General features: G+C 38.7%; 1 protein-coding gene across 26 annotated transcripts in view; it reads right to left on the minus strand.

Moving 5' to 3' along the window:
- The window catches only part of ST7L (suppression of tumorigenicity 7 like), a 103612-nt gene that overhangs the window by 12812 nt on the left and 78776 nt on the right, over positions 1–12024 (minus strand). For all 26 annotated transcript variants that reach the window (XR_004058674.1, XR_004058672.1, XR_004058673.1 and 23 more), the window contains one exon: positions 11338–11477. Coding sequence is in view for 23 of the 26 variants with exons in the window: in XM_030935357.1 (XP_030791217.1) it covers positions 11338–11477 (140 nt within the window). In the remaining 3 variants the exon portion in view is untranslated. The remainder of the gene's footprint in view (positions 1–11337; positions 11478–12024) is intronic.

The following is a 12024-nucleotide window of genomic DNA, read 5'->3' on the forward strand; positions in this document are numbered from 1 at the left end:
GAACTCCTGACCACAGATGATCCACCCACCTCGGCCTCTCAAAGTATTGAGATTACAGGTATCAGCCACTGCACTCAGCCTCTGTGCCTATTTTAAAACATATATCCCAAAGTCATATCCCCAGTGATCCAGCTAGTCGGTTACTGTAATGAGACAGCTCAATAAACATAAGAAATATTTTTTCAGTTACTTAAAGAGAAAATAATACTGGTGGTTCTCCCTGTAAAGAGGGAGAATTGTCAAAAATGCAGAATTGATCAGCAAAACCCAGCTATAAAGAAAGGGCAAAAAGAACCTTATTTTAGTGCCTTATCCCAATATCCTTTTATTTAGTTTTTTAATTAACATGATGTGTGCCTATTTTCAGAATCAGTGACTGCCAGATGCAGCTCTTGACATTATCAAGTGAGCTCTGGAAAATTCAGGGTAGCTCTTTCCTATTCTCTTACATGCCCAAAGAACTAAGTAATTTTGGTCCTAACTCTTACTGTTCTATTCTGCTTCACTTGAAATCACATTGTTTCATATTGAAAACCAGGATGGCTATTAGTTCTTATTAATCTGTCATTATTAGGAATGAGAGGATATAAAAGAGAAATATAAAATGTATGAGTGTAGAGCTTTACACTCATACACTCATACACTCAAAATGCCATAAGACATTGTGGCAATTACTCTGTGAATCAGGTGAGACATTTCTTAAATTTTGAATTGTGGAGCTCTCCATTTTTTGATAAATTCTATTTTATAAACATTATAATAAATACCGCTGCTTACAAAAAGGTGAATTCCAGCTGCTGGGTATAAAGATGAAAGTACTCCACATCACATATTTGAAAAGGAATAAAGATATCTCTTTCTATATGTTCTTGCTTGACCTAACCAAATAAATTCTTCTGAAAGGAAGCATACTCTATTAGTCTAGATTGACCTTTTGGGTCACTATGTCTTATGGGAGGCATGTGAAAATAACTCACCAGTCCCTTCCAGTCAAATAAATGAATAGTCAAGAATGAACTAATCTATTGTAGGCAACAGCTTCTACCTTATACTAACACATCTTCATGCCCATCTCAAACCCCCTACCACTAGACTATGAGTTACTTATGAACAGGGATTATATTTTTTACTTCATAGGTACCCAATGAATTTGAAATGCAAAGACCTGTTATATGTTATAAAACAATCATTACCATATTTTAGCATGTTACAGAACAATTAAAACCATGTTTTAAAGTGCTGAGGCTCTTTAAAAATCTAAACTTTGAAAACAAATCAAGACAGGCCCTATTGGAGTCCTTCCATTCAATAAGCCAACATTCAAAGAAGACTCTTTTCAGGGTATCCAGGACTCTCCGAACTGCATGTTCTACTGCAGTTTTTGTTTTTTGTTTTTTAAAGGTGGTATTACAAGAGCTAAAATTCACCAAGGGCAAATTAGAAAAGTCTTCACAGCTAGGGCTTAGCCGAATTAGAATCCCTGGGCTCCCAATAAGGGTTAAACCCCTTAAGGGATCAGAGTCTAATAAATAAAAAATATCCAGCTGAATTTTATCAGAGGGCAAAGTTTCAACTTTGCCCCAGCAACCAAGGATGAATTATGCATAAGATTAGTAAAGTGCCTTCGTCCACACCCTAGACAGAGAACATTTTTCTATCTCACTGTGACTGAAGGAAAACCAGCAATGTATTTGCCTGCCAAGAACAGCTGTGGCTGTACTCTTGATAGGAGTCTAACAATACTGTCGGATTAAAATTTAATTGTAAAGCTGCTGCTACCTGGGAGCAAAAGCATGAACTCTGGCTTCAGAAAGAAACTGGGACTCCAGCATATTGAATAAATGAAGACAAGAGCTGGCATGTTCCTAACAAAGAGTGTGAGAATGTGCTCCCTTCTCCAATTGTCCCCTAAGCTGCATCTTTCTCTCTATGTCACACTGGTCATCTGCAAGGGTGCTTAAAGGAAGCACAGCCCTTTTCTACACTTTGAACAGTACATACACGTTTTATTTCAAGAATGCTTGAAATTACAGAGTGAGGTAGGAAGGTGATTATGTGCTCTGCATTCTCTGAATATCCTACTCTTAATTTTGTTGAGTATTATTGAATCCCAAATAATTTCTCTCCTTGAAGCTGGCTACTGTCAAGAAGGGCCTAATACAATCTTAATGTTATTACAGAACAAAGATAATTTTACGATTTCATCAAATTCAGATAGAACACCCAATTAAAACCCAATATTTTATTGAGGCCTCATGAGCATTAAGGAACACACCCAAGTTTCCTACCTGTTGATACAATTACTAGAAGTACCTCTGCTACCCAAAATTCCTACTTTAGGGAAAAAACTTACAGGTTATGATATTTTAGACCAAAAGTTTATTATGTTCAGTTTATCTTTCCCCTATAATCCTTCACAAACTTGCCTTTTGATTTTGAAAGAAGACTGATATTGAAACATAAGGTATACATTTATACTTCATATTAAAACTTTAAAAAAGTAACTTGAGAATCCAATTCCCTCTGAATCATTACAAACCAGGGCTTACTGTTTCTTTAGTATTATTGTACATTTTAAGCACTTAGAGAGGCTGAAGTCCTTTATGCAGTAACATGAGTATGCAATGTAAATGACCAAGCGGCATTCTTTCTTAAGTAGCTAACTAGTAAGAGGAATGACATTGGAATGAACCAGTTTGAAAGAAAAGCATATGTGTGTTCTTTATTTTATTTTATTTTTTGAGATGGAGTCTTGCTCTGTTGCCAGGCTGGAGTGCAGTGGCATGATCTTGGCTCACGGCAACCTCCACCTCCCGGGTTCAAGCGATTCTCCTGCCTCAGCCTCCCGAGTAGCTGGGACTACAGGCGTGTGCCACCACGCCCGGCTAATTTTTGTATTTTTAGTAGAGATGGGGTTTCACCATGTTGGCCAGGATGGTCTCGATCTCTTAACTCATGATCCGCTTGCCTCAGCCTCCCAACGTGCTGGGATTACAGGCGTGAACCACTGGCCGTGTTCTTTATTTTTAAGTAATTAATTAATGTATATATGTATGTATGTACCTATTTATTTAAGACAAGGTCTTGCTCTGTGTCCCAGGCTGGAATGTGGTGTTGCTATCATGGCTTACCGTAACCTCCAACTCCTGGGCTCAGACGATTCTCCTGAATAAGGCTTCCAAGTAGCTGAAACTACAGGGGTGCGCCATCATGCCTGGCTAATTTGTTTTTATTTTTACTTTTCATTTTTACGAGCTCTTGCTGTGTTGCCCAGGCTGGTCTCGAACTCCTGGGTTCAAGCAATCCTCCCACATCAGTCTCCCAAAGTGCTGGGATTACAGGTGTCAGCCACCATGCACAGCTTTCATTCTTTAAAGCATTGGCGTTCATTAAACAGACTTAAACTATGAAGAGCTGTGAAGTGATATATTATTGAAATCAAAAGTATGTATCATGACTAAAAGTAATAAGCTATCTTACCAATTGTGTAATTTTAGGCACATCACTTAACTTTGATGACTCAAACTTTACATCTATAATGTTCCCATGGTTTCAGTAAATCTAGGTTCCAATGGCTCCAGTAAGAATAAATGAGAATATAAGTATAATCTCTTTAAAAAAATAAAGAACTAACTGAAGTCTGAGTTACTCTTGGTTTAGAATTGTAATATATTATGTAGTCTTACTAATTCAGTTCATTTGATTGGTAGGGGAAAGGAGCCAAACTCCACCAAGAAAAAAGCCAAAAACTATTCTTTGATATTATAATTTTCTTCTGTATGCTATATGATTCTCCAAATTTAGAGGACTATGCTGGGTCTGCAAGATAGAGATGTTTTCTAAAACAAAGATCAGTGTTTCCTATTGTGAATTATAATATCACTAGGAGAATGGGTTTCGAATGAGTGATTTATATCAATATCTAAGCACAGCTCTTCTAAAAACTGCTAAGCACTCCACGTGTCCTAAGTGCTAATGATTAAGCAATAAATATATCAGTAGCAGTTAGTGACATGATGTCCTAAACTTTAGCAATGAGATTTTCACTTCGAGGGGGAAAAAGATGATTAAACATATGTGAAACAAATTCTGGGAGAGCTTCTGTGAACCTCATACTTGACAGGCACATGTTAATGGGAACAAAAGGATGCTTTCTACAAACTTTAAAACTGAATTGAACTGTGGGGAAAGGAGATACACATGCGTTAAAAAGTATATTGTCAGCCAGGCGCAGTGACTCACACCTGTAATCCCAGCACTTTGGGAGGCCCAGGTGGGTGGATCACTTGAGTTCAGGAGTTGGAGACTAGCCTGGGCAACATGGTGAAATCCTGTTTCTACCAAAAATACAAAAATTAGTCAGGCATGGTGGTACATATTGTAGTCCCAACTACCTGGGAGGCTGAGGTGGGCATATGGTTTGAGCCAGGAAGGTGGAGATTGCAGTGAGCCCAGATCGTGCCACTGCACTCCATCCTGGGCAACAGAGGCAAACTCTGTCTCAATAATCATCATCATCATCATCATCATCATCATAAAATAAAAAGTACATTGACGTGGCTGGGCACAGTGGCTCAAACCTGTAATCCCAGCATTTTGGTAGGCCGATGTGGACAGATTGCTTGAGCTCAGGAGTTGGAGACCAGCCTGGGCAATAAAGTGAGACCCCATCTCTATAAAAAATTTTTAAAAATTGGCCTAGCATGGAGGCACACACCTGTAGTTCCAGCTACTTGGGAGGCTGAGGTGGGAGGATCACTTGAGCCCAGGTTGCAGTGAGCCAAGATGGCACACTGCACTCCTGCCTGGGTGAGAGAGTGAGACCCTGTCCTAAAAAAAAAAAAAAAAAAAAAAAAAGAAAGTACATTGTCCTAACTTTTATTATTTTCTCTCTTTCCCTCTTAGAAGAGTTCAGTGCTTAGAAAATCTGGATGAATAATAATACCAGCAATTTCACAAATTTCTTAGTTTGGTTCTTTTTGAAGGAGAAAAACAAGGATGAAACATGAGAAATACCCTTCTAGGAGGTAGAGAACATCTTTTCTCTTGATCCAAAATCCCAGTTAGTAAAGAAAATTAAAATTGAATATGCCAGACTGCCCAAATAAAGAGTTTAGAGGCACCAACAATGGAACAAATATGTAAACATTTAAAAATTTTGACCTGTCACACAATAGGTTTATTTTATTATCTGTATTATCTCTGGGAAACAACTCAGATTTATAACTGTGGAAATAGCATGGTTATAGAATATTTTACAGAAATATAAGTTTAGTTACATTTCAAAATGTTTTTAAAACTGTATCAGTTCTTATGAACTAAAAAAGTCTCATAGCTTTGAAAATAATCCATTTTCAAACAAAGTGAAGAAATTTATTTTAATCATTAATTTAATTTCTGAATGTAGCCCTAGGTATTTAATAAAGAAGTATACAACTATCATGTCACAGGTTATAATAACAGAAAACTCAGAACCTTTAAAAAATCATATATTTTTCAATTGTTATACATTAATATATAGTTATAATTGTTTATTAACTCCCCCAGTTCTGAAGATCAATCTTTCTTTTCCCTGAAAAAAATGGTAAGAATAGTGGACAAATCTTCCCAAAAAAGTTTTGTTCACTTTTCAGTGAAAGACACTTGGCATTTTTATCTGCTTATTCTTTTCAAAATGTAATTTGGGAAGAAAAATTTTAATTATTTTTGAGAAGGGGCTGAAGAAACCCCAGTGAGACGTTCTGTAGAGAGGTTCTTTGTTAGTGTAACATCTGACCTTCTATATCTTTGGAAATCATGCAACTTGGCTAATGTAGTCCTTAAAGAATTAATCAAGCAGATTGTAAGACCCTAGTTACAGTGGAGCCAGCCAATTATGAGTTGCTCAGAAATTCATCATTGGCATGTCCAACCACATTTTCCCACATAAAGATTAGTAGAAGTATGTGGAAACAAAGCCCATTCCCACTGCAGCACAGCTACAATATGCGTTCAGTAAAACAGACTTCAACAAAGTTTTGCTGTACTAAAACAGATAATTTATTTGCGAATCTCTGATTCCTACCTTTACCTGTAACACCCTTTTCTGTCAAAACTGCAAAGACTACCCTGTTTAGTTAAAACCAAACTAGGGACTTTTTTCTTTTTTGAGATGGAGTCTCGCTCTGTTACCCAGGCTGGAGCGCAGTGATGCGATCTTGGCTCACTGCAACCTCTGCCTCCCAGGTTCAAGCAATTCTCCTGCCTCAGCCTCCCAAGTAGCTGGGATTACAGGAAAGCGCCACCAGGCCCAGCTAATTTTTTTTGTATTTTTAATAGAGACGGGGTTTCACCATGTTAGCCAGGCTGGTCTCTAACTCCTGACCTCAAGTGATCCCCAGGCCTCGGCCTCCCAAAGTGCTGAGATTACAGGCGTGAGCCACCATGCCTGGCCCCAACTAGGGACTTTATATTTAAACACACTTCTGAATTCAAAACACTAAAGTCACATACCACATGCCTGAGTTTATCAATAAATTAGTGAAACCCCCAAGACTATCTTTAAGTCTTTTCACGTTGTGATAACACCCTCCCAAGCCTTGCTAAGAAGAACACTTTTCTTGCAAGAGAGAAATGAAAGGGGCCAGAGTAGAAGATTGGTTCTCTAAGGAGAGGGCAGTGCTGTTCTTAAATAAAGAAGCTCCTTTCAGATAAGCAGAATCAGATTCCAGTTCAGTTGGTTTGCTGGCTACCCTTACTTTGAACTCTCATATTTAATCCAGCAGGCTTCAAAGCAGGTGAGAAAATGACCTACCACTTAAAAGCAATTTTTCCTTTTTCAGGAATTCTGGCCTTAGAGAATATCAGCTCTGATATAAGCACATTCCACATCTCCAGGGATTTATGCAACACTTTTTCATTGCTCTGTGTCTAATGTCAGACTAGGTTTTCATCTCAGCCAGGAGAAAAATGAGGGGGGAAAAATCCTAACTTGCTAAAAATGAAGTCTTATTCCACATAGCCTTATACCATGCAAAAGAAGAGGAATTAAAACCATTAGCCATTCTAGTTAATTCCCTTTCATTTCTCTAAATCTGATGTACAGTGAGAATTATTTAAAATCAGTCTCCACTGCCTGGCCTCATAATAACGCAATTTTTGTAACAAATGCATTTTAAGAAATTCAAATTCAATTTGCTCTGGCATGTGAGCTATTATGAAAAGATATTAGATAAAAAAGAGACAATGGTAACAATAAAGAAATTTAGGAAAATTTTAAAAAGTCTGTCTTCTGAAATACAACAAGTATGTCTCAAAGATTCTTCATCAATTTCTACTTTATTTGGCCATCAAATATCTGAGCTAACTGGAAATGCTAACACAGACAATTTGTAACTTACCAACAGGTTCTGTTCTACAAGGTAGTTGCTTAGAACCTGAAACATTTCTTCACTTTCTACATTCATATACACATAATGTGCCAGAAGCATAGTAGTAACAGTGTTTTTTTTTTTTTTTGAGACAGGGTCTTGCTCTGTTGCCCAGGCTGTAGTGCAATAGTGAAATCTTGGCTCACTGCAGCCTCCACCTACCAGGCTCAAGCGATCCTCCCATTTCAGCCTCCTGAATAGCTGGGACCACAGGTGCACACCACCACGCCTGGCTAACTTTTTTGTATATTTGATAGAAATGGGGTTTCACCATGTTACCCAGGCTAGTCATGATCTCCTGAGCTCAAGCAATCCACCTGCCTTGGCCTCCCAAAGTGCTGGGATTACAGGCAGGAGAGCCATTGCACCTGGCCTACTAATAGTGTTTTTAAAATTATACCCAACTACCATTTATTCTACAGTTTCTATGGAAAAATGCATTTTGAGCTGACTGTTAGGACATGTCTCCTTTAAACAAGAAGGAGGTAGGGTTTCCCACTATTGTTGCACTTTGGTGATGATGATGACAATGAAGGTAGCAACAACAGCTAACACTCACCTAGTTTTTACTGTGGGTAGACATAGTCCTTCCTAACACTTGAATCTTTTAAAGTCATTTAACACTCACCAAAACCCATGAGAGGTAGTATTATTCTCATTTTATAACTAAGGCTAGAAAAGGTTAAGTAACTTACCTGACGTTGTACAGCAGTGTTTCAGGGCTAGAATTCAAAGCAAAGCAGTCTGCCTCCAGTCTGTTTCATAACCACTCTGCAACGCTGCCTCTTTTCCACCTTGACAAGGCAGCACTATTGAGCTGTTCTAAATTCCTCTTATTGGGCGTAGAGTACAGCAAGTTTCCCCAAGTTTTAAATGTATATATAGGATCACCTGGGGATCTTGTTAAAATGCAGATTCTGATTCAGAAGGTCTGGAGTGGTGCCTGAAGTTATGCATTTTTAATGAGCTCCTGGGTGATGGTGATGCTCCTACTGCATAGAGCATACTCTATGAAGTGGCAAAGAAGTGTAATTTAAACCTCTAGTTCCCTTGTTGTTTGTCTGTCTATAAAGGTATTAACACATTGTGTTTATAAGCTGGAAACTGGCCGGGCATGGTGGCTCACGCCTGTAGTCCCAGCACTTTGGGAGGCTAAGGTGGGTTGATCACTTGAGGCCAGAAGTTCGAGACCAGCCTGGCAAACATGGCAAAACCCCATCTCTACTAAAAATACAAAAGTTAGCCAGGTGTTGTGGCACGTGCCTATAGTCCCAGCTACGCAGGAGGCTGAGGCAGGAGAACTGCTTGAACCCAGAAGGCGGAGGTTGTAGTGAGCTGAGATCACATGGTTGTACTCCAGCCTGGGTGACAGAGCGAGACTCTGTCTCAAAAAGAAAAAGAAAAAGAAAAAAAGCTGGAAACTGCCCATACCACAGTCATTTCCCATTAACTCTTAAATGGAACCTGACTTTGCAAATCCTGCACAAATACTGGTTTGCAGGAACTTTCAGTAAATACTTAGCCTTTAGGGTTTTAAAATGTACATGTAAGGGCCACAGGGATAAAAATGGGGCTCTAAAAGTTTTACCATTAGGCACATTCTTAACACTATATACCATCACCTATACAGACACCAAAATAAATGCTTGTTTATTATCCATCAACTAGAAAAGCAGTATATCAATAACTTTTGGTCTGCAAAAGAAGCTTCCTACTTTAAAACATGTAATTATTCATTCTCAGTCTCTGCTAGAGGAGTGCTAAGGAACTTATGCTATGTAATCATAAAGGTTCTTCTGGTGCCATTAGTGACTGCCTAGGTAAAGGCAGACACCATATACATTAATTGTAGCTAGTACCCCATGGAAATATACTACTAACAGTTGGTATAGATCTATTTCAGATTCTAGATCTCCCTCCTTGCTCTATTTCACTTCCTTCCCACTCCACTTGCCTGAGACAAATCCAAGAATCATCTCTCCCATTGCTTGCCTGTGATCTCACATACACAGTTGCACATTTTCTTTCCAGCTATTAAATGGATGGAATTCTCTTTCTAGGCCATTTTTATTCCATGCCAGATTACATAGTAAGGTTATTTAAGTTTGAGATGCACTCACTCAACTATTAGCACTATTGCAAATAACAGTTACGAGTGTGATCACTGAGTGTTCATTTTACACTAAAAAGAAATAGAATAGTCAGTTTCCAAACCAAATAGCTATACTCCCTGAACAACAGTGGAAAGTCATTCTTCTTGAAGTTTGACCCAGAATCAAGTGCAGACTCAGACTCCTAGGCCTACAGCCAGTGGCAACTTAACACATTATATGGCTGACCTTCAGGGAAAAAGGGAAACCACTGCTCTTACCACTGGTGCCAGAAAAAAGCCAACTAATCTTTAAGGCACAAAATAAACTATTCTTAAGGCAGAAAAAGAAACTGTGAGGAAACAAGTTAGAATGGAGGCATATAGAGAAAAATACAGAAAATACATTACCAAGTAAGGACTAGTTTTTCCATGGTTCTCAGTGTTTTTATTTTTGGGAATATAATTAATCAGCATTTTCTTTTTGGGTTTTAACTCTTATTACCTGGTAGAAATGCAAAGATGTACAAGAAAGATAAATTTTTAAAAAGGCTTGGAGGCTGGGCATGGTGGCTCACGCCTGTAACCCCAGCACTTTGGGAGGCCAAGGCGGGTGGATCATGAGGTCAGGAGATTGAGACCATCCTGGCTAACATGGTGGAACCCTGTCTCTACTAAAAATACAAAAAAAATAGCTGGGCATGGTGGCAGGCGCCTGTAGTCCCAGCTACTCGGGAGGCTGAGGCAGGAGAATGGCATGAACCCAGGAGGTGGAGCTTGCAGTGAGCTGAGATCATGCCACTGCACTCCAGCCTGGGCAACTAGGCAAGACCATCTCAAAAAAAAAAAAAAAAAAGAAAAAGGCTTGGAGACTTAAAGGCAATTATCTTTGCTAATTTTACTTTGAGCCAGTGACATTAACAAACAAGTTTATATAGAAGAGTAAATAGTTGCTGGGCATGGCGGCTCATGTCTGTAATCCCAGCACGTTGGGAGGCTGAGGTGGGCAGATCACTTGAGCCCAGGAGTTCAAGACCAGCCTGGGCAACATGGCAAAACCCTGCCTCTACAAAAAATACAAACATTAGCTGGGCATGGTGGCATATGCCTATAGTCCCAGCTACTAGGGGGGCTGAAGCAGGAGGACTGTTGAACGCAGGAGGCAGAGGCGGCAGTGAGCTGAGATCGTACCACCACACTCCAGCCTGGATGACAGAGTGAGACCTTATCTCAAAAAAAAGAAAAAAAAAAGAGTCAAAACTAAAGGGTAAAAATGAAAATAAAGATCTACACATGGTTCTATATCCAAGTCTGGGGAAGGTCAGTAAGAACAAGCAGACACAATAACTTGGAGAATCTTTGAGACATAGGCACATTCTGTACCTAGGGACCAATGTCTCATCTGTCCCCCTGCCTTATGTACTTATTATCCATCCTAGTTGTGCTCTTGAGTTTAAAGTTCAACAAATCCTGAGAACTAATGATTCCATTTAAATGTAAAAAATCAAAGGGTTTGTTTCCAAAATAGGGTATTTTTTAAAATACCAAAGATAGTAACAAATGCTATGTTTATCATCAAAAGTGATCTATAAGAGCAAACTTTATAATGTTATACTGTTATAATCTTATATTGTATTCTTTAAACTTTTAAGCAACAGAAGTAGCTCAAATCACCAAAAATTTATGTTTGACATATTTATGGCAGCAGCTATACAAATCAATTCCTTTAATTTACAACAAATATCTTCCACTGTTCAGCTGAGTTAGCACAGGCAGATCAGAGATGGTTTCTTGTGTGTTTTACAAATAATCTACACAAGTCCTTGAGATCATACTTACAGTTTTAGCAAAAATACCCATGATTTCAGGAAACTGGTGTGTGAGAATGGCTATCATTGCTGTAGAAGAGCAAAATCCTGCTGTGAAATGGATGAACAAAGGAAGCTCCTTCTTTGGGTAAACAGAAACATGATGAAAGGCTGCAATGGAGAATAGGTAAGAATCAATTTTATTTCATGTAAATAAGTCTTAACCTTTTCAAATGAAATCTGTTTTTAAAAACGAAAAAGAAAAAATATTTTAAAAACCAAGTCTCTGGCTAAGCAAGGTAGAAGACAGTTATCCATCACTTATCCCAGCATCACCAGCATATCCAAATAGACAACTGTGCTGGGCGTGGGAACAGGATGGCATCATGGGAAAGAACACTGATTACAAAGTCATGCTGAGGTGATTTTGAAAAAAAAAAGCTTTGTCACTTATTAGCTATGTAATCTTGAATAAGTTGCTAAACCCTCTAGAAGTTGCTATGGAGAGTTGTAATGATGAACATTTTAAGTGCTTAATAAATGTGAGTTGCAGCCATGGGTGGCGGCTCATGTCTGTAATCCCAGCACTTTGGGGGTGCTGAAGAGGAGGACTGCTTAAAGCCAGGCATTCGACACTAGTCTAAGCAAAATAGTGAGACACCTATCTCTTAAAAATTTTTAAAAATTAGCCCAGCATGGTGGCGTGTGCCTGTAGTCC

The sequence above is a fragment of the Rhinopithecus roxellana genome, chromosome 8 (assembly GCF_007565055.1).
Source record: "Rhinopithecus roxellana isolate Shanxi Qingling chromosome 8, ASM756505v1, whole genome shotgun sequence".
Taxonomy (NCBI): Eukaryota; Metazoa; Chordata; class Mammalia; order Primates; family Cercopithecidae; genus Rhinopithecus; species Rhinopithecus roxellana.